The following is a 27,785-nucleotide window of genomic DNA, read 5'->3' as shown; positions in this document are numbered from 1 at the left end:
ACAAGGTCAAGAACAGAGCTCGGCCAGGATGTACGGGACAATCACGATGCAGGCTGTCCAGAAGACCATGATGGACTTGAAGGGGAACAGAGGTAGGTGGGTCAGAGGGGTTTCGCGGAAGAGGACCCAGATGGAGAGGAAGGCGACAGTGAAGAAGTGGGTGACGAGAACGATGGGTTGTTTCAATAGACCCGCGAGCATCAAAACGGGCTGATCCACGTATCCGATCTGGAAATAACGGAAACAGCCGCGCTGGAGGGCCCGCAGATTCACATCATCCGCGGCAAACAGCATGTAAAGGGCCTGTGCGAGAATATTGATGACGGTTGAGGACTTCTTCCTCAGCCAGTGGAAACGAGAAAGTTGCTTCAGGACAAGTTCTGTGTCTTCTAGGCTCGGCACGACTTCGGGACTGAGCAGGTCACGGATAAAGCAGACGTCGTTCAATGCCACGGTCATTCCACCGCCCGTCAGGGGGTGTCGCATGTTGAGCGCGTCGCCTAGAATCATCAAGCCGGGTGTTTTGTTCGTGGAAGCAGGCAGGAATGAGTTTGGCATGGAGCGTAATTGGCCCTTATCCAACGCATCCGAAAATGACGGCTGCACATCCTTTGGGAGAGAAGGCAAGATTGTGTTCCGCATATAGCCCTTCACACCACCATTCTTCACCGACGCGGCGGGGAAGTTATCCGGGACGTCGATCAGAATTCGGGTCTCGTGGGTGCCGATCTGGTACATGAGGACCGGCGGGCTTTCGCTGAGAAGGACATGGCCATAGCAGGGGGAGGGAAGGGGGGCGTCAATCATTTCCAGGCCATAGAACTTAGATCGGCGCTTGGGGGTGTGTTGGTGGTGGCCCTTGCGGAATTTCGAGTCGTAACCGTCAGCGATCACGGTTTGCTGGGCGAAGTAGCAATCCTTCAAATCCTTGGTCACGCACTCGACGCCGAGGACCTGCGCCGATTGCGTCGAGGTGACCAACCCTGTTGCCTTTGTTTCAATGACCGTGACGTTCGGACAAGCCAGCGCAGCCTGGCGCAATCTCATGACGAAGCGACCATGGTGGAAAGCGCGTCCCCGAGGCTCGGGCTCGGAGGGCGACTCTCTGGGATAATCGAGACAGACCGGCTCTCCGTAATATGAAATGTAGTATCCCTTCACTTGGATCGCGTCGATGTCGTCCAAACACTCCAGCAGACCCAGTTTTTCCAGTGCCTGCACGCCACCGGGTTGGAGTAGTTCACCGACAATGCGATCCGGTTCTTTCATGGACGCCTCGAGTAGAATCACGCTCCTGCCTTGTCTTCCCAGCGCAACTGCAAGGGCACAGCCCAAAATTCCGGCTCCGACGATCACGACATCGGCCTCATGGTGTTCGATGCGGCGGCGGGCGGCCTGGGATTGTATGTGGCCGTTCATTTTTCGGAGGTGATGGAAGATAAGAAGTGAATTAGAGAAAAAGCGGCAGTGGCCGCAGGGGCATAATTACAAGATTATAAAGGAATTGAAGAAATAGCGGAAATCAAACTGATTCCGAAGTAATATGGGCTGATCATCAAGAAAAAAGTTGGGAAAGGGGGACAATGGCATGACATGTGAATGGTCCAAGCTTCTCCGCCTTTACATGATAAACTATACCATGTAAATCTGAGTCTTGATCTTCTTATCGCTCCCAGCACTCAATGCTCCGTATCTTCCAATCCATACACCAATCTAGAGAATGAATAGTTTTCCGATGGCTGAACCAATATGTTCCACTAGGATTGAGCACCATACCAGCCCCAGGGCTCTTTCATGGCACCACTAACATTGAGTGTACTGACAACCCGCTGAGTCATCATACTGACCACGTGACAAACTCACAGACAAAAAATTGTGGCCCGATTTCTGAGGCATACATAAAAACACTGTACTATGATTGGTTGGTTGCTGTTCTTCACAATCTAGAAGCCCAAGATCGACAGAATGGAAGTAAACAACATTTGAAGCCAACGATGTTCGGAACCGATAGAGTTGGCATGCATACTCCCGGCGAAGCGGACCTCATAAGAATACCCCCCGCCACATCTAGCATGTACTAGTATCCCAAATAAGTAATCTTGTCTTTCCGAATACGAAAACATTCGCCTGTGGGTCACCCGATTTATCCATCTTTTCCGGCAAAATGTACTTAAAATGCCATGACGACTTTGCATGAATTGCAAATACTTCGCCTCATGGCGCAGCAGAGAATGATGAATTAATGCAATTGCAAACCTTGGAATATCTACTTCGGGCCGGTAAGGCTGAAAGGGCGAACTGCTGTTGCCTGGATGAAGACACTATATTTGCTCCACCTGGATCCGAGGGTCGGTTTCGCATACGAATTCTATTTATGGGACGCGTCGTCAGGGCCGTCAGGGTTTTCCATAGTTGACATTAATTATACATAACTAGTCGATTCTTTCTTCTGATCATCTTTTCTTTTTCATTCCACATTTTTAATTCCACTGTCCGTCTCTTTTCGCAATATCTATCCAAAATGTTTGAGTGGTTTAAATCTATCGGCTCGAGTCGCCCCCAAGAAGAGAAAACATGGGATGCCACTACCATGACCATGCAACAGCCGTCAAGTTTGGAATCAATGACTGCTACCCCGTCAGAGGTCTCGACTCAGCCTGTATGATGTATCCCAAGTTGCACGGATCTTAATAATTGAAGCTCGAGCTAATAGACTCGGGACAGACTCAAACTGAGAGTATGGATATGAAGATTCGCGGAGGAGGCCCCATAGATGCTTGCTGTGGATTGTGAGTTTTGGCCTTATTTTTGAGTCGAGTGGTCGATACAGATACCGGAACAAAGCTGACAGATTCAAATGTTTAGATGCTGTGGTCTGGCCTGCTTTGAATGCTGCAATTGCTGTTGCTGTTGTTGCTAGTGATTCATTTGCATGAAGCCGAGAAGATGCTTGCCTATTTTTTTTTGGAATATTTATGATTCATGTTCTATAACCATTGAAGCGAAATGATTGGGAATATTTGGCGTTTTACTTGTGAGAAAGTCACATTGACAGGCGACTCAAAGACAGATTGAATTAAACTGGGCCTTTATATCCCATGAGATGCGAGAACAGGCATCTATACCATAACCTTCCTCCACCTTTTTATTGCCATCAAAGAAGATCAACTTGATGATGAAATATCAAAGTCAAGGGGTTTGCGAATGGCAGTCTCAAAGTTACGAATAATGGACTGCCGATCTCTTTGCCCTTTAGGTGAGTGTTCTGCAAGGTACTTCCCTTCTTCAGTTCGCGCTTGAAGAATTCGTTTCCTTGTTTTGCAGTGTGTTGCCGTATACAGACTTTTCATCATCCCATGAGCAGGATAAGCCACCAACCCCAATGCGGCTGCGATCCAATTAGTATATTCCTTTATGGACTCACAAATCCAATCCACGCACCTGATGAAACTTTGGTAGTTGCGCCCAATGTTCCTTTTGCAAGTCCCTTCATCACACCCTTGGCTCCCTCTTCCTGGCCGCCTTTGTAGGGCTGCGTGAAGATGTCGCTGAGACCGTCTGCCATCCCATGGACAAAGTTTTTACCGGCGAAGGTGGCACCGGATTTCCAATCTAGAATCTTCCCATGATCTTTGACCTCATCGCCATATAGACGAGGTACGGCACGAAGGCCTTCGCTAGCCGCTAAAGGCATGTCTACGAGCACGCCCTTGTACCAATAACCGACGACCTTTCCCAGGCTCTTTGCCGAGCCTTCCATAGCGGCGCCTGTGGCTCTCAGCTTTGAAGGTCTCTTTGTACTAGAACTATCCAAGGAAGCAGTGTCTGATGTAGTAGCAATACTTGGGGATCGAGAGCCGGATGATTCCGGAAGAGCGGGCTCTGAGTCGCTCCTAGGGACACGACGGAACTCTTGGTATGGCTTGTACACAATATCGCCAGTCGCTTTCAACACGTTGGTACTTGTACCAATCAAGGATGAGGCGGTGCCTGTCACTGGGTCCCATCGTCGATTTTGAATATGAATTTTGCTCACATGGTACCTACTCCTGTTAATTAAATCTTCCAAGAGATCAACACTAACTCAAGGAATAGACTCACGGTTGAAGATCATTCCATTTAAGACGGTGATGGTCGACAAGAACTTCCGCAGCAACTTTAGATAAATGAATGGGAGGCTTGGAGGATTTTTTGAAACACCACGCAGCTGGCTCCGAATGGAGAACATGGCATCTCATGTCATTCACTGGTAGGTGCTTATGAAAAGATGCAACTGCAGCGGAAACTCCATTCTCATGACTCATTCCCTTTGCAACATCACGCGCTGCAGACTGCGCTCTGGGATGCAGACAGAAGCGAATGGCGTCTGCCAGATTCTCAGAAGTTAGAGCTCGATAAGGAATAGGCTTTGGCCCGAGCCCACAGGATGCAACCATGTTGCCCCAGAAGAGCTGACTACTCCAAATCAGTACAATGAAAGGCATCAGAGGATAACCGGGAGCCAAGACTTACTCTCCAAAGAAAGGGATTATAGTCGTAGATTTGCCAAAACGCAGACCACATGCCGTAGTTCCTGCACCTCCGTGATGAACAACGGCTGCGACATGTTGGAATAACCATTCGTGTGGACAGTCATCAAGATAGAAGACCTGGTTATCAGATGCAGCTTCCCCAATCTTACTCCAACCGCGAGATATGATTGCACGAATACCAAGTGACCTGACTGCTCCAAGAATGATATTCGTCATAGAAACTGGGTCTTCAATGACGATGCTGCCAAATCCGATGTATACTGGGGGGCTGCCATTTTGAAGAAACAAATCGAGGTTAAGAGGTGGCTTGTAATCTGGAAGGGAGCGAAAGAAAAAGCCACAGACATCTATATTTGATGGCCAATCTGATGGTTTTGGCACCAGACTCGGTGACCAACAGTAGGTGAAAGGTAGTTTCAGGGTTTCGGCTAGACATGGCGCCTCGGTAGCTGGAATGGGCTCTAAATCAAGTGAGGATCTCCACTCGTTAATTATGTCCCCAAGACTAGTAAGTTTCAAGTTAGCAAATTGGAAATCAATCAGCTAGTTTCAATCAATCCTTACCCTTGCCACGCCATCCAATCCACAATACCGTAGGAAATATAGTTGGCAATTTTTGGCTCGGTAGTAGAATACTTGAGATTTGCCAGCGGATGTGGAAAAGCTCTTGTACTACTCCATGGCATGGTGAACATAAGATGTACAGGGATGGACAGAGCCTGTGCACAGTGAACGTGGGCAAAGCTAGGTGGATTGGCGATGATGGCATCAGCAACGAAAGGCGCCCCGCTGACCGGATCGTCATTGATGCATGAATCCCAACAGCCCCGTAGCATCTCAGCCACCATAGCCCGCTTGCGTTGGATTTCTCCACCTCTCAAACTTTTCATCTGAGGTATCAAGCCTGGATTTTTGACCATATAGGCCATGAGCTCAGACGGATCACCGCCGATGGAGTAAAACTCTAAACCCGATTCAAGAACAAAGGATTCAAACACGGGATGAGTCGCCAGCCTTACGCGATGGCCGTATAGCTGGAGTTCGTTTCCGAGTGCGATAAATGGCTGGACATCGCCGCGACTGCCGACCACCTGAATTACAATATTCAATTGAACATCACAGCTCGTCTTAGCCAGTACTGGCTGCTCTGTAATTGATGTGATTTCTTCATTGTGCGAGAAAGGAATCAGTTTGGCGACCGTTCTGCAAATTTTAGAGTCAAGGTCAACTTCAACGCGGCCGTCACCTACCAAAAGTTAACATCCGATCGTCTGAAGAGGAAAACTTTTATAAACTGTACCATTGACAGCTGCTGCATCTTGAGGCCAGTCATCCTTCGGCCAGCCGGCGGCCTCGAGCACGGCATAAGATGGGGGTGAATCCTCCATGACGAATCTGGGATAGAGAATACCGTGATACAAATGCCGCGTTAAGAGGGTTTCTAAATTCCAAGTGAGGTGGCGGGTTGTTCCAAGGTTCAAACGAAAAGAAGAAATTTTGATTTTGATTTTGGATATGACTGTAGGGACCTGAATTGAAGGTTTAACCTTGGAAGGACTAATGAATGTGGGTCAGGGGTCTTCAATAGTCGATTTTCAAACATCAAAGGCCCACGTTTTATAAGGATTGATCCACTGAAAAAGAGTCTAATTGTACCCGGCAACGTACCGTGGGAGAAACTGGGGATCTTTGAAGATTCAAACATTTTGAACGAGAAAAGTTTTCCGAGCGTTAATAAGATCCATGTGTTCAAATGCCTGTAAATGTTGGGTCGTAATCGTATTTTTTCCCTTCTCACGCTCCCTTAGAAGCCCCACAAAGCCCCAGCTTATATCGAATCAACGAAGAGGAAATGAGTGGATTCGGGGATCCACCGAACAACTTTATCTGCGCGTGGCCAATCCCCACTTTTATGAATACGCGTATAGCTGCCCTGTAAACGTTGTAGTTTAGCAACGTGCATAAGAAAAAATATAAAAAAAATATAAAAAAACGTTCAATCTTCTTTTGATGGTAAGGAACGTTAAATGGGAGGGAAAATGGTCACTTCGAACATTGAAAGTCAGGGATATACTAGTAGCTTATCATAGAGAGCATTCAAATGAAACCGTCAGTTTGATCAATGTTCAATGTTGGAAAGAGTTGGCCAGTAGATCTGTGGCAAATGAAGCTCAACCAAGCCTTGGCATTCAATATAGGCAAATATATCTGATAAATATCACCTTCAAATGTTACCAAGGATTGAAGTCCGCGTATCCTAAAATTAACCATATCGGCCCGCTTAGTCTAATATCGGTCTTTGCTCCGGCGATTACAATACGCGGACTCGTACATGGTCCGTGCATACGCGGAACCACTCTTTGCTGATTGGTCGATCAATCTCTATCTAAAAGACCCTCAGGGACTCAGAGTCTGAGACGCTAAGTATAAAGTATTTCCCATTTATCGAGATGAGGAGCAATTATTACAGTCTCCACAGAGTCTATTTGATCCTCTCAACCTATTCAGAATGGCCAAATTGGAACCCTTGAAGGGCGGCTACTACGTCTGGCAATATGTCCCCTCTATGGCTGCGGCAGCCATTTTCTTGATTCTTTTCCTTGCCACGACATCATTTCATTTCTGGAAGATTTTCCGAACAAAAGTGAAATTTACATGGCCTTTTGCAATTGGCGGTCTCTGTACGAATCCACCCTCAAAGTCTTCCACTCTATACCGTTCCCTTACTAACCATTCGATTACTTGCTTCAGTCGAAATCATTGGATATGCGACCCGAATCGACGCACACAACAACACAGGGAAGCTGATGCCCTACTGTATACAGTCCGTCTTCATTCTTCTGGGCCCGATTCTATTCGCTGCATCGGTCTACATGGTCCTCGCTCGCATCATCCGCGCCGTCCACGGAGAAAAACACTCACTCCTTCCCTTGAGATGGGTGACCAAGACATTTGTTCTAAGCGATGTTGCCACTTTCTGGATCCAAGCAGGCGGTGCAGGAATGATGGTCAGCAGTAGTCTAAGCAAGATTGGACAAGGCATTGTGCTTGCTGGTCTAGCCCTGCAAGTACTAAGCTTCTGCATTTTCATCATTACGGCATATATGTTCCAAACAGGAATGCATCGCAGGCCGACCGCGGAGGCATTTGATCCTTATGTTCCTTGGAAACAGCATCTTTATGCCCTCTACGGTGTTAGCGCACTCATTCTTGTCCGATCCATTTTCCGGCTCGTGGAGTACGCTATGGGCAACCAAGGCTATCCATTGAGCAATGAGTGGATGTTATATGTTTTTGATGCCGTTCCCATGTTCATTGCTATGGTGATATTTGGGATTTGGCACCCAACTGAACTGAAGCCATTCCTTGTTACTGCCCGTAGCTCCGAGAGCAGTGATAATACAGCCGAAGAGACGAAGGCATGATTATGATACCTCAATACCTATTTATGCATGTCCTTTCTGTTTGCATTTTTTGCTTTCTCTTTGATATTTGAAGTTTTTTTTTGCCTTTTTTCTCTATTTACGATCTTCCTTTTCATTTATCCCCAATACATATGTACCTACTCTGGGCCATATATAGTGCCCTCTAAGCTTGGATTTCTCTTCTTCAATTTCTGTCCTGTTCATATGAAACTGACCGCCAATAGAACTTCATTATTTGAAATAATTTCCCAAAATATTAGACAGAGGGCAGTGAGGTCTGCCACTGATAATGGTACACATGCATATCGTACTATCACATGTAGTGAAAAATTAGGTGATATCAGCTGAGTCACGGTTTGATGATTTTCAATGTTGAGTTGAAGAAAACTACAACGAGAGAACATTTATAAATTGACAGCTGTACCTGAATCGCGGTGCCCGAGAATATACATCCATGGATCCATGAATGCACGGAGCACTTGAGTACAATCAGACTTGAAGCTACTGGGAAGGATATCCTAACTCTCCCTAGAATCTCTCAACTTATTCCAACTGGGAATCCAAGAAGGGTTCTGAACTTCTGAACCCCGACATCTGGACCCACCAGGATGCGCCACTTGTGCTCCACCGTGAACGAAAATTCCACTAGCAGCGGTACAGCCTAAATGGAGCAAGTGCACGAATCAGAGGCCATTCATTCCGCGTATTCGGCTTAGGCCCAGCCCAATCAAATGCTCAGAACTTCAACATTAGATAGCTCTGTAACGTCTCTGCCATGAAATCTAAAAATGGAAGACAGAATATAATTTCAAAACAAGTCCACGGTAGGTGCATCGCGTCAGCCCCTGATCGTTCCTTATGTAGAAAACAAATATGATAGTAGGTGACCATGGTGGATATAAAGCTGTTAAATCTTTTGAACACTCCGGTTACACGCTCTTTTCAACTTCCAGCTCAACAGTCGATAACTCTCTTTAATCTTTTCTTCTGCTAAGCTCCGAACATTGAACCAGTCGGAAACGCTCTTTTCAGGTCAACCGGCTTCTTCATTCTTATTATTTCATTCCTTCCTTTACATCTCTTTTTTTTCCGGTTCCAATATATTTCAACATGGGGTCTTCAGGCCTCTATCCCTATGAGCCTAGCAAGACAGGGGCAGGTATCATGATGGTGCTGTTTGGGGCAAGTGCCTGGTATCATCTTTGGCAAATGACAAGAACAAGAACGTGGTTCTTTACTGCTTTTCTCATTGGTGCTTTCAGTGAGTGTTTATTTTCTTCTCCACTTAGCACACATGCACATGTGAGGAGAGGCCGAGAGTCAAACTAACCCATGGATTTTTTTTTTATAGTGATGACATTGGGCTATATCTTCCGCTTGATATCAGCACGAAATCCCGAAAGCCTCGTACCCTATATCTGCCAATCCACGTTGATCATTCTCCCTCCATCGCTCTATGCTGCAACAATCTATATGACATACGGCCGGATTGTCATGTTCGTCGGTCAACCTCAGCTATCTGTCGTTGAACCCCGGAAAGTGACCAAAGTCTTCGTAACAGGAGACACCAGCGCCTTTATGTTGCAGCTGGCAGGAGGTGGTATGCAGGTCATCGACAGTATGCGCAACATCGGGCAGAAGATCCTTGTTGTTGGCCTTGTTGTTCAATTGATATTCTTCTGTTTTTTCCTCTACGTTTCTGTCACATTCCTGGCTCGTTTGCGCAATTCCGGTCTCAATATGATCGGTGGGCCTTGGCGTCGACTCCTTCATATCTTGTTCCTTGTATCCGGACTGGTAATCGGGCGGTGTATTTTTCGGATCATCGAATATGTCGGTGGAACAGATGGATATGTGCCAACCCATGAGTATTTGATGTACATCTTCGATGCCGTTCCAATGTTTTTTGTGCAGGCAATCTTCCACTTCTTTCACCCTGGCAAAATTCTTGTCGGCAAGGGTCCTGTCGTTGATGATTATGTCAACTTACGAGATGTGTAATCATGCTGTGAATACGCCTCTGAGGAAGAGGTGGCAATTTGGGAATAAGAGTGAGATGGTTCCAGTAGAATTGATACACAGAATCTTAGGAAAAACCAGGGGGTTTGGAGACTGTATTTTATACATATGTATCTTGGATCAATCAATGATTGGCTAGTGTAAAGCATTCCAACGTTTTGACTTTTCTTGATTTCTATTGGTTAATTTAAAAGATATACTGGCTGAGTCAGCTTTAGGCGAACAAGATTCATCAGAGAATAAAGAATTCAACTCTCAACATTCCCTTTGGTGAATGTACTTCCTTGGCCCATACTAAAAGACCTTCACGACAGCATCGCTTGTAAATACACCACGACAAGGGGTCATTTTCAAGCGTTGAGGGTCTCATTGGCCCAGATGTACAGAGTGCCAGGCTTGAAGATCCCGTCTAGCTGCCAAACCAGAACAGGACTATGATTCATGCGAGAAAGCCGCACCAGAAATCAAGGAGGGGTTGTTTCGAGTGCAAGCGTCGCCATATTAAGGTATTTTCTCACATGTTGCTATTTAGTAAAAAAAAGAAACACGAAACTCAGCGTTTGAAGCTAACCTAGTGACAAGTGCGATGAGACACGCCCAAAATGTGTCAATTGCAATGTTTCAAAGCGACATTGCTCATATGAAGACATGGTGTCGAAGGCGGATGCTTTAACACAGAATCCGAAACCCAAGCCCAAATTAAATCGCAAAAGAAACGACGCATCGTCTGTGGATTCACCAAGCGGCACTAACGCTAGCGATGACAGCCCTGCGGTGAACAAGCTACATCTGGAATTATTTCATCACTTTGTCACCAATATGCTGAACATTCTTGGCTTTGACAAGCTCTCTTTCGACGACTCCGCTATCGACATGACCAAATGCATTTTGTCTGCCCCTTTCCTGATGAACCAAGTCCTCGCGTTGTCTGCATTTCATTTAAGCGTCGTTCGCCCGGACAGGCAGGAATTTTACCGACATCATGCAGCCCAACTGCAAACACATGCCCTTTCTGAATTTAATGGCGCCAAACTAGACATATCCATCGATAATTGCGTCCCGACGTTCCTTTTCTCCTCATTACTTGCGATGCACGTCCTTTCTGATAAGCTTATATATCGCCCTCAGAACTTCGAAGAGTTCCTCGACTACTTTATTCTATCCCTGAAGATGCATCGGGGTGTGCGTGCGGTTGCCAGTGAAACCTGGCATCTGCTTTTGCAGACATCACTCGGCCCGCTACTTGAAAATGAAGGCAAAATATTCGCGCAGGGTATCTCCAGAAATGAGTGCTCTGAGCTTATGTCACTTATAAATACCGCCTCATTTGAGCCAGCGATCGCTACGACTTACCGAAAGACAGTTGAAGACCTTCAGACAGCTTTTAATGGAAGCTCATCCCCTGTATCAAACTACTCCACAATTAGCCCTGTTATGTTTTGGCCAGTGATTATCTCGATGGAGTACATAGACCTGCTCTCGGAACGTCGACCAGAGGCACTCGCCATCCTCTCTCATTTTGGTGCTCTTCTACATATTCACCGAGATATGTGGACTTTTGGCAACAGTGGGATTTATCTGATCTCATCTATCAAGGACTACCTGGGGCCTCAGTGGGAACGATGGTTGCGCTGGCCAAATAGTTTCCTTCAGGAGATGTGATTGTACACATTTCCGAAGCTATTTTCTCTTTTTTTTTCGACACTCAAAGAATTAATTAGACTTTCCCTCTCTTAGTAAGTGCGTTCATATTTCAACTCAAATAATTAAAATGAAATTCAAGTTGACCCCTGATAACTCAGGAGGTGAGAAAATGATCAATGGTTGGCCCTTGGTTTGGGAATCCCGTTCCAAGGTTGCAGTACTAGTCCACATCACTAGTATCAACCTCTAGGGCTGAATGGAGAGTTGGTCTCACACTGGGCATGTGGAAGATGCTCAGACTCATAATATCAGCCCTGCTTTTCTGAACATCTCAAAACTTTCCAACCATCCCTGAACATGATCTCTATCCCCCTCAAATCCCGTCCGCCGAAGCTTCTCCAGACTCAGTTGCCGATCAAATGTCAACCAGTAGCCCACACTGTCAAGTTGCTGCCTACCAGCACCAACACCTCCACGAACAGCATTTGCCCGGCCAAGCTCAGCGAATTTTTCCATATTCTCCAGAACATATTCCCCAGGCGTCAGGTCTATAGTACTTCGGGGGAGTTCGCCAGCCTTCAAAGTATTGTCCAATGCTTGCGAGTTCTCAACTGGTCCCATGCCCACTAGATCAAACCAACTCGCTAGTCGAGGCCAGATATCACCATACTTACAAGGTGTTTCGTTATCGGCAACATTGAACAACTGGCCTCCGCCGCATTCCTCCGGGTGAAGAGAGGCATATATCATGAACCGTGCAATTGTATTGCTAGATACTGGCGAGAACAACGAGTTGGCGCTAGCCACATTGCCAGGGAATGGTACCTGGACGTCGGTTTTGTGGGGTCCTGGCGTATCTGGTCCTATGCCGTTATTGTAAGCCCACAGAGATAGGTACTGGGCCCAATGAAGTGCCAGGCTGAACTGAGAACCGTTGGGAGTGAAGCCAATCTTGATGGGGTTAGTTTACTGTATTCGGTAGCCTTTTCACTCGAAGACTTACAATCGCATCTGGGCAAATTTCACACCAGGTCCATTTGTTTCCTTTGCTTGCTGCATCGAGAAGCTTGCGGTATGCTGGGTATACGACCGTCTTGGCACTTTCAGCTGGAAGCTTGTTCACCATATCCTCTGTTAAAGGCGGGGTGAATGTGCCTCCGGGAGTGTATATACCATACCCCTGGTTTTTTTTTAGTATGTGACATCAACATTTATGGTCTAATAAAGGGTGCTCACTCACCCGCGTCCCACCGGGAAATGCCACAAACTGCAGGTTAGGACTGATCAAGCCGTGGGCATCGATGACATTCTTAAACATTCGCAGATTTGTAGAAACTTCCTCAATATCATCCTCGACCGCGGTGAAAACTGTTGAAGGTAAGTGTGTTGCATCTTCAAAGTCAGGTAATTCATGACTACGTACCCAGATAATAGATATGGGTAACACTTTCCACGTCTCTCACTGTGCGCTTCAGTGCCTCTGCCAGCGTAGCTCCGTCCCCGTCGCGAAGATCAATTCCTGAGACGAGCTGGAGATCCGGTTGGTTCGAGGCCGACTCAGGCCAATGTGAGTCGGAGACTGTAATCGGCCGGTTTGTAATAGCAGTGACTTTAGAAAAAGTACCAACGCTTGGGTATGAACTCAAGAGTTGATTTACTAGAGACCAGCCGATTAGGCCGGATGCGCCAAAGACAATAGCATGTTTCTGATCATACATTTTTGTCGGATGATTGGGATTTCTCATTTAGGACGAGTAGTAGTTTCCTACTTATAGCCTGGAGGTATTGCAACGATCAACCATCTACGACGTGATAGTTCAGTTAGTGTTGATCCACTTCATCTGTGGATCATCATGAGTCATCCCGAGTCATTCCATAACTAATCAACTAACCAACTAGTTATAGACATCCACACAACATCCACATGCATATGACAGTATGTACATCTTTTGAACATTTGAACCTTGCACATGTGGAACCTTCCGAGTTTGGAAACATTCAAATGTTGATTCAATGTTTGAACCTTCACGGCTTGGAACACAAGAGGAGACTAAGTATTCAAATGTTATTGAGCCTGAACAGAAAAATGTCTGTCTCAAAGTACATAGGGGAATGAAACACCGGTTCAAATGTTCAACATTTTGAATGTTCCGATCATTTTTCTATTGAATATAGGTACATGGTTGATGGCTTTATAGTACAAAAATATATTTACAAACAGCCACATTGGCTTCAAATGTTGAGGTGTACAGGGTATTGTGGGTGCTCTGGTTGCCTTCGAATGAAGCCAACACTGTGTCTCCAGTCATCCCAACAGAATATTAACAACTCTCCTGGTTAACTGTGATTGGTCAATGAGCCAGTCAACCACTATCTTCTCATCGAATCAACCCAGAGTTTCTTCGATTGTTGTTGAGATGGGTGGCTCCCGGCAATCGACGGGCGGGTTGCGAAGCTGCGCCCGATCCCGTTTTTCCCGCTTGGGATCAATTGTGAAATTCTTCCAGTACTCGCTTCGGTCCTGCTTCTGTCGGAGCACGGAGCTAAGCACTCGCAATATCTCCGTGGCTGGAGGAGAAATCGCGACTTGGCTTGGGTTCTCCAGGGCTTGACATGTCTTCTGCAGGGCTTACAGGGTATTGTGGGTGCTCCGGTTGCCTCGTGGTGCAGTACACCATTACGTCTTCATCCCACCAATATCTCAAGGATTTTTTGGTTAACTGTGTTCGGTTGATGAGCCGGTCAAATTCTACTTCCTCATCGAATCCGACCAGAGCTTCTTCGATCGTTGTTGACAGGGGCGGTTCCCGGCAATTAACAGGAGGTGTGGTAATCTGAGCCCGATTCTGCTTCTTCCGCTTGGCATCAGCGACGAAATTATTCCAGTACTCGATTCCGTCGTGTTTCTGTCGAAGCACGGAGATGAGCCCTCGCAATGTCTCCATGACAGGCGGTGAAAATGTGGATTCCCATAAAGTTGTCAGGCGTTCCACTTCAACAACAAAGTCGCGATTGATTTGGTCTCCGCGAGTGAGAACGGTCATTATACACCACCAAACGCCGCGAGCATTTTTGAGATAGGTGTGAGCACGTATAAGCATCTTAAGCTGGATTTGGTCAAAGCCGTGGGACTTTCGCCATTTGGACATGTAGATAGCCGACAGGACGTTCACGGCGGTAAGGGGGCGGCGGAGAGCGATCATTCGGCGAGCAACCGAGACTGAGGAGTGGTGCTTCACTGTGAACCTTGCCTTTTCAGCGCAAAGTTCATAAAACTCAAAGAGACAGATTTTGAGCAACGTGCTTTCTGTCACTTTGCTCTGGTGCAGTTGCATTAATTGCTGGAAGAAGATCGGAGCAAAGCGGGGGACGCGCTCAGTAACTCGGAAGGATTTCTGGTGGGTTTCCTTTGTCCAATACTTCTTGATTATCTCTTTGGCCGGTACAAGACCCCCTAGGCCATCGTGGAGGATCATTGCGATGACGACGAGCCGAACGAGCTGCGACTTGATGAGATAGCCATTGTGCACAGCCTGGTCGAAGAGTTCTTTTGCCTCAAGGAACTTGCCAGTGTGAACATAATGCTCCATTCGCTTTGTTATTGGGACATAGAGATTGGAGGAATATCTGTTAAGAGTCGTGCCAATCTCACGCTCTGCTTCATAGGCTTGGTGAGTAATCGGGGCAATTTTGTCCCTGTCGATGTTATAGTACTCAGCGCCCTTGCCCATGATACGTCGCGTCATGGTGACCATTCCGTGCTGTTTCTTCGCCGACTGGAGCATTTTCCAAACTCCTACTGGACTTTCTCGCATAGCCAAACGACGTGCTTTGATAGTATTCATTGTTGATTGGTAGTTCATCCCAGAATTCCATCGACGCTCTTCACCCATGAGGCTAAATTTCGTCAAGATCTCCGGGTCGCATTTTTCGATCAATCCTTCGAGGCAATGACGGTGAAGAATTTTATCAGGTGAGATATCGAATTCGATAATGCAGGTCTCGAGAAAGCTCCAGCATTCAGGACCGGAGTGAGACGGCCAAAACTCCAGCCAGAGCCGATCGAAGAGCTGACAAAAAGTTCGCTTCTCCGTTGTAGTAAATCCAAGCTCATGCATCTCACGCATTCCTGCAAGAACACCATCCCAATCACATTGCAAGGCTTTTCCGTACAGTATAAGACCAAGGGTACGGCACCCAGGCTTGGCAGCGTGTTTTGCCTCCATGTCACAAACTAACGCTTCGGCATCCTCGAATTGGCCGGCGTCAATCAATGCTTTGACCAGCGCATTGAACACTTTTTCCGTTGGGTTTCGCTCTAGTTCAGCAAGATCGGCCAAGATCCTGCGGAATTCCTTAGTGATCAATTCAACGCTATGAGTCTTCCTCCAGAGACCATCAAGATATGCTCCGCAAAGACCACCCTTTATATCATGTTCAATATTTTGATAGAAGAGCCACCTAGCAGCACTCAACCGATTTGATTCAATAAGACATCGGATTGTGATTTCCAGCAAGTAAGGCGGTACGTCAAACTTGTTTCGGTATCTGTCAAAGACCGTGGCCGCAGATTCAACATGTCCTTCCTTAGCAAGCATGTGTATCATGGTAGTCCACAGATTTGTATCCACGACTGACACCTTTTCAAGTCGGACAAACATAGACCGGGCGATAAAAACGTTGCCTTGCAGACAGTTCGCTGTGTAGACTGCAACACCAAGAGCTCGCCTGCCCCATGATATCACATTGTCTCCATTTACACGATTGAAGGTCAGAAACAGATTGGCAGCTTCCACCGCCCGTCGTTCCACTAACATGGTGCGTACTACTTCCTCGAATGTAGGCAACCCCTCTGCGCGCCGAGCCTCATCTGCTTGAAGCTCCCTGGCCACAGCAATTTGATTCTCGTGACTTGTTGCTGGGTCTTGGTATTGTGCTGCCAGGGCAGGAAGTGAAGTAGGACGGACGGCCAGTGTTGGTCGGAGAGTGTGAGTCGGTCGATGTGTTGGGGGAGGTAGACCCATATCTTGTGCAAGGGCGCTCCTATCAACATCAAGCGTTGGCCCCTCGCTTTGGTTCGACCTGTGCTTCAGCGAATCCAGGCCCATAAACTCACCAGATTCTGCCGCATCCATCATGAGAGCAAGACGCTTGGCCGAAGACGTGGCATCGTAATTCGGTGCCGACGTCCGGATCATACGTTTGTTCTCAATGATCTGCTCGGCCACGCGAATCCGGCGGTGGACATCGTAGGTTATGGCGGCAACGGTACAGAATGTCCCCACAGAGCCAGCAAAGGCTAACTGGCGGAGGACGCGGAGGGCATTTCGTGAAGGGACGGCTGGGGTCGAATTGGCGGCTTTGGCGAACATGGTAAGCGCTGCCCAGTGCGCGCTGAATTTACCAGTCGTGCATCAGTGGCTCCAGCAATCGATCAAAGAGAGGAGAATGCTATCCACAGAGCCTTCTGTGTAGATCACCGCGTTCGGACTGAAGCTTGTGTTGTTGTGCAAAAAGGCAATTCGAGGTTGGTGGTATGTTAAAGGGTAAATTCGGGGACAACTTTTTTCGGAAACTCGAAAAAGCTGCGCGATTGTGCCGTCCCGCCCGCCGGACCGCCTTGGCCGGCTGATGTTTCAACCTTGGAAGTTGTATAGCTTCAAATTAATTTTCAAAAAGTGCTAATTTGAAATTCATGCATTCGATAATCAACACTGTGACAAACATTGACTATATAATTAGGTATTGCTAAGTCATGACGATTGCCTGTAATCTATGTACAAAGCAAGGTCCACTCAAAATACAAAATTCATCTGCTTATCTCAGAAGCAATTGATCTTCCTCGTTCTCCCCATCCTCGTTTGCCTCGACCGTTATATCAAGCGCAGGCACATCATCAAGGCTCACTGTATGAATATTAGCAGGGGTTTCAGTACAGAAGTCAATACCAGCCAACAGCCTACCATTTGGTCGAAGGAAGAAGCTCAAGAAAGCCGTGGCCCCAAAGACAGATGCAAGAATTATGAAGACTGTCTGGGGATATGACCTAACCGTCAAACTATAAATCAAATTGAATATCGTGGGTGCAACCACCCGAGCAAGAGCATGCAAAACGCCTGTTGCACCAAGCAACTGACCAACACGATCATTCGGCACATGCTTGGTCAGTGCAGATTGCATTGTCGGCGGGCCCATTCCACCAAGACAGGCGATGGTACCTGAGACCAGCCAAGCAGTCCCTGTCTTCGATATGGCATATCCAATGTATCCAACAACATCAAAAAGAACGGATATACGAATGAGCATAACGTCCAGCGTATCGCACCCACGAATTGTGCCGTCATCCTCGGTCGGTGTGCGGAAAAGCCAGGAGATGAGGGGCAAGAACACGAATAGATTGACGGTACGCACACCATTGACTATCGCGACAAACAAACTCATTTCCACATTTCCCCAATTGAACATGTACTCGGCGTAAATGATGATGACCTGTACCGTGCCCATGGCGACGCCGAACAAAGCCATGTCCATCACGGCCAGCGTGATGATGTTGCGGCGCAGAGCTGGACTGGCTCCTTTTTGGTTTGGAAAAAGGACACTCGGACGTCCGGTTGGGGGCAAAAGAATCTTGAGAGGGGCCAGGATTTTCATCGGGTTGAGAGCTTTCCAAGAGTACCATTTTGGTTCATCATATGTCGGCTTCGCGCGGTGCTTAGCACGAGCGACAAGCTGAAGCTCTGTGGATAATGACTCGGGGACGATGAAAAGTACAGACAGGACAAAGAATATGTGGAGTAAGAAGCCCGTGTAGAACACAATCAACTCGTTACCAGTCTTGTGAATGATATACGCTGCACCGCTTGGGCCAGCTGCCACGCCCAAGAAAAGCGCGCCGTGGAATAATCCAAATGCGACGCTCCGTCGATCAGGGGGCGTACAATCAGTTGCATAAGAGTGAAGCAACACCTGCGCACCGGTGATAGAGCCACCTAGCCCGTCCACCAAAGCACCCAAGAGGAAAAGGTTGCTGGAGAGAGTGTCGGGCCATGTTCCCAGGAAACAAGTGATTAGTTCACTGCATGCAGCGCAAAATCCACACACAGCGATTAGTTTGGTTCGGCCATATGCATCCGATAAGCGACCGAGCCAGGGACTAATCAGTGCTGCAACAAGGCCAGAAATGAGGTTTATGTACAACTGGAGCTGGGCAACCTTGGCTTGAACCTCGGGAACTCGACACTGGGGGTTGTCTTCGGAGAATACTACCGGGAGATAGGTGAAGGTAGGATCGCCAATACTCTTTTCAAAGAAATAATCGCGGCATACTAGATCTCTCATGAGAGTAATCTTAGGCACCGCCAAGCCGCCAAAGCCAACGGTGTATGCCAGTGCAAATGGTAGTAACCAGTAAATCTGTGGGGGGAAAGATTAGATTTATCAAAACATCAAACAGGATACGACCGGGTATAGTCCAAGTGGCCATGATCCAAGTGGCTATGGCGTCTCAGTGACTTACACTCGGCCTTCTCCATCGCGGTCGGGTGTCTATGTCGCGAAGCTGTTGTACTTCCTCCGGCCATTCATCATCCGAGTCATTATTGACTAAGAGCGGCTCATTGTGCACGTGCAAGATCGTGCCTTCTGCAGTGCGACGTGACTCTTGAACCAAATTCTCAGTGGCTTGTTGCACATCCCGAGCAGATTCGCCCGCAAAGAGTTCCTCGTTCTCCATGATCGAGATAGATCCTTAAGAGGATGTATAGCGAAATTCTAGTAGCGCATGCTATTGCAAGACAAAGTCAAGATTATGAACGCGCAATGGGTCCAATTCTAGGTCATGACCACTTGGATCGAACCGGGAATGAGGGGATAATTGGAGTTTCATGCGTCAGCGTTGTCCCTTATCAACAACCTTGGAAATGGGCCTTCGGACTCCGCCAGGAATCGGCGATTAGACCCACATCCGAGGCATTGTTAGTAATCAAACGTTGAATCCCACTGCATAACTAACTAACTAACCTGGGAAGCATCTGTGCATAATCTCAAAAGCTTAGATTGTTTCACTTAAGGAACACAGCATGTTTTGTATAGTAGGATCTAGTAAGAGTTCATGAAAATATCGTTTTCTTTTGGCTTTGAAGTCCAGAGTCCGAATTCTGGATGGCACAATTATTCATGAAAAGGGCAGACCTAGCAAAACATGGTCAAATTAACTCCGCAACCCCCACCTGCCTGATAGTACTATGTTTACATGTATGAAGTCCACGTGTATGAGATAAGGAAATAATATAACAGGAAAAACGTCCAGAGACAAGAACAGAGACACATCTCTCAAAGAACAAGAGAAGAGAGCTCTTTGCCGGCGAAGAATTTCTTCTGCTCGAGGCAACGGTCACTGCGGCAGCCCTGGCAACGAAGAGTCATCTGGGGAGAACAGGGCTCATTCTTCTGCAAATGTTGGTGCGCAATATCTGCCAACCCTTGGATGAAGGTCGGATTTCCATTCAAGCTCTCTGCGCGCTTAACGCCAGGACTGTTGGCTTCCTCCATAACCTCCAAATCCAACTCGTACAAGGTCTCGATGTGATCGCTGGTGAAAGCAATGGGCACCAGAATCAAGTCGGACTGCCCACGTTTAACATATTCCATCACGGTATCTGCGGTCTGCGCGCCAAGCCAAGCGGAAGGGCCCACCTGTGACTGCCAGCACAGACGGTAGGGGTTGCTGAACTTGAGTCGCTGCATAACAGCATGGACGGTGGCGGCAACTTCGGCGGGGTAGGGGTCGCCTAGACAGAAGGAAAAAACATCAGTAAAAAGCTCTTTGTCTATGCAGGAGTGGAACTTACCTCGGTTGACGACGCTCATGGGCAAACTGTGGGCCGAGAATAGTAAAACCACCTTATCCCGCTTATCTTCGGGGTATGTATTCAGTTGAGCTTCAATGTTTTGCGCGAATGCCTCAACCAGACCAGGGTGGGTGGGCCATCGGTCAATGACACTCCAATTGATCGCACCCGTAGCATCCACGTCCCCATTGGCACGCTTTCCTTCCAGTCTATTTTGCCACTTCCACAGCTCATTCAAGGAGCTGCCAGTGGTGGAGCAAGAGTATTGTGGATATTGCGTGAACGCGACCGCGCGACCTCCCCTACCATTACCAAACCCATCCTCAAATAATTGATTGTACATCTCCTCCGTCAATGGAGCGGCATAGCGAAAAGCCACATAGGGTTTATGGGGAGCGGTTTCCGGAGAGATCTTGTCCAATAGTTTGCACATCTCCGCACACTGGTACTCCGACCATTTGCGAATTGGTGAGCCTCCGCCGATGGCCGCGTATTGCTTCTGGATCTTGGGGGTTCGTCGGCGGGCGAGAAGTGGTCCGATATATGATTGTAGACGACCCAAGGGAATCAAGTCGCCGTCGGACTATATAGAGAAGGATAGGTTAGTACCGGAACGAACACAATGTTTGCAAAATCACTAGAAGATCACAGGGAACATACAAATAGCCGGCTCAGGAAGTCTTCCACCTGGTCGGTCGTTGATGGTCCGCCCATGTTCATAAAAACCATTGCAGTAGGCCCCTTAGCGCCGGTAGCATCCTGGGTGACTGGTGGCACTGCTGTTGCGAGGCCGCATCGCTGGTCTCTGCTGTATCCCACGAAGCCTCGGGTGGCTGAGCGGAAGGCCGGGGTAGCAGCATTGCTCCATAACCGAGATGGAGCTGCAATGCCACGGAATGCCATTGTATTAATGATTACCAAATTAGACGGTGAGGATGATGTTTGAAATGTAAAGACGCAACGCTGTTCGTAGCACAATAGAGAAGGAGCCGTACAAGGGAACTTGAAATCGAGATCACAAATCACAAGGTTCCAGATCGCCGGAAAGCTTGCGGCCCGCGGCCAAATTTGTTAGCAAATGCTGGGACTCCATACAGCCAATCAACGCGCTCTAGGAGTCAGCATTACAGGTCACGTGCCTTCCGCGCTGTCGTGTCAAACATGTCAAACACGCTTAAATCCGCGGCGCGTCTCAAGGCAACAATGACGCCACTGCCTGTTCTATAAAGCTTCCTTTTATTTTCTTATCTTCTTCCCATAACCCCATCCAAATTTCACCACCAGGATGGCTGATGAAAACGATACACGCGAAGAGGAACTCTTCGAAGAAGAAGAAGCTGATGAAACCGTGAGTGGCATTTATGCAGCTAGTATATTCAAGTGGAATGAGCCCTAATAATTTTCGGACTGGGTGATGTTAGAGCTTTCGAGCAGTCAAAGATGCTGTTCTCTTCGCAATTGATATCAGTAGCTCGATGCTCACCCCTCGCGCTTCGCCAGATTCCAAGAAATCAGCCGACGAGTCACCGGCATCTGCAGCCCTTAAATGCGCATACCATCTGATGCAGCAGCGTATCATATCGAATCCCGGTGACATGATCGGAGTTCTCCTCTATGGAACACAGTCATCCAAGTTCTACGATGAAGATGGAGATGGTACTGGGGATCTCTCATACCCTCACTGTTATCTCTTTACCGACCTGGACGTTCCCTCGGCCGAGGAAGTAAAGGAGCTTCGAGCTCTTGCGGAAGACGAGGATGAGGCTCAGAAGTTACTAAAACCCTCCGAGGAGCCTGTTTCTATGGCCAATATGTTGTTCTGTGCCAACCAGATCTTCACGTCTAAAGCTCCAAATTTCCTCTCACGGCGACTCTTCATCGTGACCGACAATGATAATCCTCATGAAGAGAACAAGGCGCTTCGATCCGCAGCTACAGTGCGTGCAAGGGATCTGTACGACCTAAACGTTACAATTGAGCTCTTCCCTATCTCCCGAGTTGATCATGAATTCGAGACCTCTAAATTCTATGATGTAGGTTTCTTGATCTAGCACACATCGTTCGCGGCTTCCAGACTGACGAGCATAGGATATCATCTACAAAACATCTCCAAGTGATGGGGAAGCCCCGGCCTACCTCCAGCCAGACACAAAAATAGCGACTGCGCAGGGCGACGGAATTACGTTGCTCAATGCTCTCCTTTCCAGTATCAATTCTAGATCCGTGCCCCAGAGGTCGATCTTTTCCAATATGGCTTTGGAGATTGGTCCTAATCTCAAGATTTCTGTCAAGGGTTATCTGTTGCTCAAAAAGCAGCAGCCGGCACGGAGCTGCTACGTCTGGCTAGGTGGGGAGAAACCTCAGATTGTCAAGGGAACTACTACACTTTTAGCAGATGACACAGCACACACAGTTGAGAAGTCAGAAATTCGCAAGGCATACAAATTCGGTGGTGAACAAGTTTCATTCACACCTGAGGAGCAGCTATCATTGAGAGACTTTGGAGAGCCAGTGATTCGAATTATTGGCTTCAAGCCGCTGGCTGACCTGCCCATATGGGCCAACATTAAGCATCCCACTTTTATCTATCCTTCCGAGGAAGACTATATCGGTTCTACACGTGTTTTCTCTGCGCTGCAGCAGAAACTTCTCAAGGACCGCAAACTTGCATTGGTTTGGTTCATTCCCCGCAAGAGAGCTTCTCCGGTCCTGGCGGCCATGATCTCTGGTGCTGAGAGAATCGACGAGAATGGTGTACAGAAAATTCCACCTGGCATGTGGATTATTCCACTTCCCTTCGCTGATGACATGCGGAGGAACCCAGACTACGGCTTTACTCCGGCACCGGAACCTCTCATTGATGCGATGAGGCAGGTAGTAGGGCAATTGCAGCTTCCGAAGGGTGTATATGACCCTCAGAAGTACCCTAATCCTTGTAGGTTTCGATTTGAAATGATAATACCGCGTAATAATACTAATTTGTTGGCAGCCCTTCAATGGCATTATCGCATTTTGCAAGCTTTGGCTCTCGACGAAGACCACCCGGGGACTCCTGACGACAAGACTTTACCCAAGTATCGACAAATCGACAAGGTAGGCGCTAATGATTCCCAGTCGAGAAAATGGCGCTGACTGGTTTGTAGCGTGCCGGTGAATATGTTATACAATGGGCCAAGGAGCTTGATGCTCAAAATGAAAAGATCTTTGGGGGAACTGCTGCTTCAAAGATGACCTTGGTCAAGCGAGGATCAAAAGATCACGAAAGTGCAGGCAGTCCACCAGCAAAGAAGACCAAGGTTGAGGACGGAGGAGCTGATATCGAACGCGAAATCAAGACCGCCATGACTAAGGGAACTTTGTCTAAGGTAAGTCGCACTCACTTTTGATTTATCACGGCTCTACCTCATTCACACAATCTCTCTAGCTTACGGTGCCCACACTGAAAGAGTTTCTCAATAATCATGGTCGCTCTGCGGCTGGCAAAAAAGCAGATCTCATTGAACGGATAGAGCGGTACTTTGAGGAGAAGCTTTGATGAATTTGCTTTCCACCATTAAGTAACGAGTGATGAAGTTGGTGCCCTGTACACTTCACCCAACTCCGAAATTTCTCGGTCAGAGGCTCGGAGCTGGCCAATTGCCGAGGTGATGATCATGTGGGGTACAAGTATGCGGATCCTCTACGTTGTTCTTTTCCTGATACTTAATAGTATCTTGGATGCTCCAGTTTCTATCTTTTTGCCTGATTTCCCTTTCACCTCGGTCAAAGGCTGTATCGGGGATTGAAGTGCTTGAAGTAACCATGTCCACGGTTGCTGCGGGAAATGATTATCAAAAACGACCTTCTCTCTTAACTCTCTCTAGCCAAACAGTTCTATCTAGTTGATAATTTTTGTGACCCTTCAAAATTTCCAGACCGATACTCCAGGTGTTGTTTGGCTGCATCTGCTTCTAATCTCATTATCTAGTAACCATGGGCAAAAACTGGGAGTTAGTTAGGAATCCTTAGGATGACTAACAGCGCCGGGTGGGGTGCAGAAAAATATAAAAGGCGGGGGCGGTCAAGCGGCTTCTCGCTGTACAAAGTTACGGGGTAGAAAGGCGGGTGTCTCTGGGGGCAAAAGCAGTTAATTTCAAGTTTCAACGTCATTTCCCCAGGTCCTGAAATTCTAGTTGAAAATTATGAAAACCACTTGATCCTGGACCTTCCCAAATAGTTTTATGGATCGATAAAATCCATTAAGCTTTCGCTTAGCCCCCGCCTGCTATCCTGTGTGGAGAATGAGATTGACACAGTTCACCCCGCCGCCTCCCGAGTCCCGACATAGTAGAGCATCAAGATGAATGGCGTACGTTCACGAAATGATCGGAAATGCCATGCATGTAACAAGACATTCTCCAAGAAAGAACACCTGACAAGGCACATTCGAGGACACACAAAAGAAAAATCATTCGCGTGTTCTATCTGTGGGAAGTTATACTCTCGAAGGTTGGTGCAGGTGACGATCTTACTCGAATGAAATCCAGCACTAACACATACATATGTATCATAGTGATGTTGTTCGGCGTCACGAAAGAAGCCACCATGAACAGCAAATTGAGCAGCAGGCTGAGCATCAAGCTAGGCAACATCTTGAGGAATCCTCCAACAGTTTGCCAGATGACTCGGTGATGCTTACGCCAGCCTCGGCGGCTGAATCTCTGAGACGGTTATCGGAGATTCCGGGGATCACATCCATGCCGGAGAATATGACTCCGCTGCAATATCCCAACACAAGCATTGCAAGTCTTGCTCCACCCAATACCGGGTATATACCTGGAATGGATCTATCTTCGCAAGATGATACCACACATCGATCGAGCTCCAACTCAGGGCCCGGGACATGGTTTCTAGAAGACGATTTTGATGTTAGCGCTCTAGACTTCTCACTAACCTCCACCATATCCGAATGGGCACAGTTCTCGAATCCCTTTCCGGCTCCTCTTTTGCCGACAGAGGAATCACCGGAAATATTCACACCGGTGCAAAGTTTCGCGCCGAACTTGCAGTCGCCTAATCCTCCAGGAGATGCTATGAAGCGCAAATGGTTTTCACATATGGAGCACCGACCAAGTCGAGGATTCGACATGGCAGAATCGAGTTATTCGGGACATACTAAAGCGAATGAGTCGTACCGAGCCGATTTATCACAGAAGCTTAGGCCAAGGATGGAGGACGAGGCACTTCCAACATCAGAACAATTGAATCTCTTCGCTAAGCTTTATTTTCATCGATTTCATCCATTGCTTCCTGTCATTCATACTCCTTCCTTCCGACCAACTGCAGAGAATTCTCTCTTGTTCCTGTCTTTATGTTCCATCGGCAGTCTATTTGTCGGGTCATCGCGTGCTGTTATGCAAGGCTCTCGAATATTTGAAAGGCTGAACAAGGCAATACTGGCATCATGGGAATCCTTTTTATCGCAGAGCCGACCAGACGCACTTTCTATGGTCCAGGCTGCCATTCTAGGTCAAACATATGCTATTCTGGCCGGTGAACCAAAATATCTCGTCTTGGCAGATGTCCTGCATGGGACAGTCGCAGCTTGGGCTCGTGAAGCAAATCGACTCGGGTCTATCTGTACCCGAGCACCTGATTTATCCGATGACAGCAATATCGAGACAAGCTGGTATCGATGGATTGATCATGAACAACGAGCACGGGTTCAAGTCGCACTACATATTCACGACGCTGAGCTTGCAACTCTCCTGCACCACCAACCTATTCGCAGCCATCGATTCCGCCAATTTCCCAAACTCGCATCTGATGAGTTATTCTCGGCGCCCACGGCTTCAAAATGGGCTGCAATGTACCGCCAATCCATGAATACGTCACCCGAAAATGACCTAGTATCTACTCAACTCCCTCGTTCTCTTGATCCACTCCCAGTCACTGGAGTATCATCCCGCTTCGCAGCTTACGGTCTCTTGGAGAGTATCAGCGCTCGCTTGGTCGACGCGAAGCAATCTGATGGATTCGATCACCATGTCTCTGCAGAGATATCAAGTCTCCTGATAGCTTGGTGGAAAGCCTACTACACACCAATTCAAAGCCACGAAAGAGATCCATTCTGTCTCCCCGTACTCTGGCATTCAATCTATATATCCCTATACGCAGACCTTGACCTCCTCGAACAGCTCATTGGTCGAGATGGCTACCACCATACAGTACAGGCTGCAGGACCCGTCCAAGAATGGTGTACATCCCTGAACGCCAGCCGCTGCCTTATACACGCCTCTTTGATTGCGCAGTATATAGAAAATATGAGCATGTCCTCGGAACCATCAATTCACGTTCCCCGAGCGCTCTTTTCTGCTGCACTCACATATCTCGTTGTTGCGAGGTTTGCACCGAAACATGTCGTTCGTTCGGAGGCATTTTCATCGCCAGAATTCAAAATCCTGGGTGATATTAATGCTTCAGTCGAAAGCTGTTTTCCAGATCTGCAGTCGAAGGGTTCTAGTGGATCTGTGGTTGCTGATATGGATCATTTGTATCGGTTGGTGGATCTGTTGCAGCGTGGTGGGCGTTGGGGGATTTCGCAGGCTTTTGCAGGGGTTATTACTTCAGCTTTGGAAGGGATTCCCGGGTCTTAGCGGGCTCTGCTCTGTACATTATGTAGTACTTCATTACCATTTGAAGAGTCTTTTTTTTTAATTTAGACTCTCAATGAAGTCAACTTACAAGCTACTGAGTCGAGTCAAATTTTAGATAGGTCCATATGTGGGGTGGCCTTGCTAAAACAAATTGGCGCACGCGTTGTCTTATTTCCCACAGCGTAATATCCTCGGCCTGGGTTTATGTAAAAGGGTTGCCTTGCAAATTGGCGGTTCAGTAATCAAGCTTCAAATGTTTCTTTTCAAGCTTTCTCAGAAATGTCTGCCCCGATGATCTCTTTACATTACATCTCCGTGTTATTTCCAACTAGCTTATGACGAAAGGTCCAGATGTCAGCATGAATGCTTCTATAGCCATGACTCACCCCGCGACATTTGGTCAAATGCATAGACCCGGTGGGGTGACAATCTGTCTTTGCGGGGTGGCGCTCGCCACAAATCTTGCACAATTTGATTTGCTCTTCCGTTTATTTGTTACAACACCGTAAACCAGCGTTGCAAGTATCATATCCTTACTAGTATCATCGTCATACCTTAATGAAACGTTATGCTGTCCGGTTTCCCGGGGATAAAGTCCCAATGCCGCTCCCCACAGAGCAGCATTGTGGGGTATACAAGCTTACCCCGTAAACAGAGAGGCACTACCGCACAACCAAACCA

The 27,785-nt window shown here is 47.5% G+C and overlaps 12 protein-coding genes across 12 annotated transcripts; 6 read left to right on the top strand and 6 right to left on the bottom strand.

Moving 5' to 3' along the window:
- Positions 1-6: 6 nt before the first annotated feature.
- On the bottom strand, positions 7-1,419 carry erg1 (squalene monooxygenase erg1; the record flags this gene model as incomplete). The annotated part of the gene is made up of 1 exon (XM_057160290.1): positions 7-1,419. The coding sequence occupies one exon, from the start codon at positions 1,417-1,419 to the stop codon at positions 7-9; it is 1,413 nt and encodes a 470-aa protein (XP_057026538.1).
- A 1,102-nt stretch (positions 1,420-2,521) lies between these two features.
- On the top strand, positions 2,522-2,936 carry N7466_000891 (uncharacterized protein; the record flags this gene model as incomplete). The annotated part of the gene is made up of 3 exons (XM_057160289.1): positions 2,522-2,659; positions 2,725-2,782; positions 2,866-2,936. 3 exons carry the CDS (start codon positions 2,522-2,524, stop codon positions 2,934-2,936), a joined length of 267 nt encoding a protein of 88 aa, XP_057026537.1.
- A 228-nt stretch (positions 2,937-3,164) lies between these two features.
- Positions 3,165-5,920, bottom strand: N7466_000890 (glycosyltransferase; the record flags this gene model as incomplete). Its single annotated transcript, XM_057160288.1, has 6 exons — positions 3,165-3,388; positions 3,442-4,043; positions 4,102-4,455; positions 4,513-5,037; positions 5,097-5,778; positions 5,833-5,920. 6 exons carry the CDS (start codon positions 5,918-5,920, stop codon positions 3,165-3,167), a joined length of 2,475 nt encoding a protein of 824 aa, XP_057026536.1.
- Positions 5,921-7,041: 1,121 nt separating this feature from the next.
- N7466_000889 (RTA1 domain-containing protein) lies at positions 7,042-7,957 on the top strand (the record flags this gene model as incomplete). The annotated part of the gene is made up of 2 exons (XM_057160287.1): positions 7,042-7,213; positions 7,284-7,957. The coding sequence occupies 2 exons, from the start codon at positions 7,042-7,044 to the stop codon at positions 7,955-7,957; spliced, it is 846 nt and encodes a 281-aa protein (XP_057026535.1).
- A 1,110-nt stretch (positions 7,958-9,067) lies between these two features.
- N7466_000888 (RTA1 domain-containing protein) lies at positions 9,068-9,958 on the top strand (the record flags this gene model as incomplete). Its single annotated transcript, XM_057160286.1, has 2 exons — positions 9,068-9,218; positions 9,309-9,958. The coding sequence occupies 2 exons, from the start codon at positions 9,068-9,070 to the stop codon at positions 9,956-9,958; spliced, it is 801 nt and encodes a 266-aa protein (XP_057026534.1).
- Positions 9,959-10,624: 666 nt separating this feature from the next.
- Positions 10,625-11,638, top strand: N7466_000887 (uncharacterized protein; the record flags this gene model as incomplete). The annotated part of the gene is made up of 1 exon (XM_057160285.1): positions 10,625-11,638. The coding sequence occupies one exon, from the start codon at positions 10,625-10,627 to the stop codon at positions 11,636-11,638; it is 1,014 nt and encodes a 337-aa protein (XP_057026533.1).
- A 282-nt stretch (positions 11,639-11,920) lies between these two features.
- On the bottom strand, positions 11,921-13,338 carry N7466_000886 (SDR family oxidoreductase; the record flags this gene model as incomplete). The annotated part of the gene is made up of 4 exons (XM_057160284.1): positions 11,921-12,571; positions 12,624-12,800; positions 12,861-12,988; positions 13,044-13,338. 4 exons carry the CDS (start codon positions 13,336-13,338, stop codon positions 11,921-11,923), a joined length of 1,251 nt encoding a protein of 416 aa, XP_057026532.1.
- Positions 13,339-14,163: 825 nt separating this feature from the next.
- On the bottom strand, positions 14,164-16,992 carry N7466_000885 (pentatricopeptide repeat protein; the record flags this gene model as incomplete). Its single annotated transcript, XM_057160283.1, has 1 exon — positions 14,164-16,992. One exon carries the CDS (start codon positions 16,990-16,992, stop codon positions 14,164-14,166), a length of 2,829 nt encoding a protein of 942 aa, XP_057026531.1.
- Positions 16,993-17,437: 445 nt separating this feature from the next.
- N7466_000884 (putative tetracycline-efflux transporter) lies at positions 17,438-19,352 on the bottom strand (the record flags this gene model as incomplete). The annotated part of the gene is made up of 3 exons (XM_057160282.1): positions 17,438-17,526; positions 17,584-19,033; positions 19,137-19,352. 3 exons carry the CDS (start codon positions 19,350-19,352, stop codon positions 17,438-17,440), a joined length of 1,755 nt encoding a protein of 584 aa, XP_057026530.1.
- A 599-nt stretch (positions 19,353-19,951) lies between these two features.
- On the bottom strand, positions 19,952-21,372 carry N7466_000883 (ferrochelatase HEM15; the record flags this gene model as incomplete). The annotated part of the gene is made up of 3 exons (XM_057160281.1): positions 19,952-20,409; positions 20,470-21,052; positions 21,130-21,372. The coding sequence occupies 3 exons, from the start codon at positions 21,370-21,372 to the stop codon at positions 19,952-19,954; spliced, it is 1,284 nt and encodes a 427-aa protein (XP_057026529.1).
- Positions 21,373-21,754: 382 nt separating this feature from the next.
- akuA (uncharacterized protein) lies at positions 21,755-24,004 on the top strand (the record flags this gene model as incomplete). The annotated part of the gene is made up of 6 exons (XM_057160280.1): positions 21,755-21,817; positions 21,891-22,502; positions 22,558-23,404; positions 23,459-23,562; positions 23,613-23,834; positions 23,894-24,004. The coding sequence occupies 6 exons, from the start codon at positions 21,755-21,757 to the stop codon at positions 24,002-24,004; spliced, it is 1,959 nt and encodes a 652-aa protein (XP_057026528.1).
- Positions 24,005-25,010: 1,006 nt separating this feature from the next.
- On the top strand, positions 25,011-27,104 carry N7466_000881 (fungal specific transcription factor domain-containing protein; the record flags this gene model as incomplete). The annotated part of the gene is made up of 1 exon (XM_057160279.1): positions 25,011-27,104. One exon carries the CDS (start codon positions 25,011-25,013, stop codon positions 27,102-27,104), a length of 2,094 nt encoding a protein of 697 aa, XP_057026527.1.
- Between the last annotated feature and the right edge of the window lie 681 nt (positions 27,105-27,785).

Source organism: Penicillium verhagenii (assembly GCF_028828195.1).
Source record: "Penicillium verhagenii strain IBT 33310 chromosome Unknown utg000002l_segment0_segment0, whole genome shotgun sequence".
Taxonomy (NCBI): Eukaryota; Fungi; Ascomycota; class Eurotiomycetes; order Eurotiales; family Aspergillaceae; genus Penicillium; species Penicillium verhagenii.
This window is presented reverse-complemented; position numbering and strand designations above follow the sequence as displayed.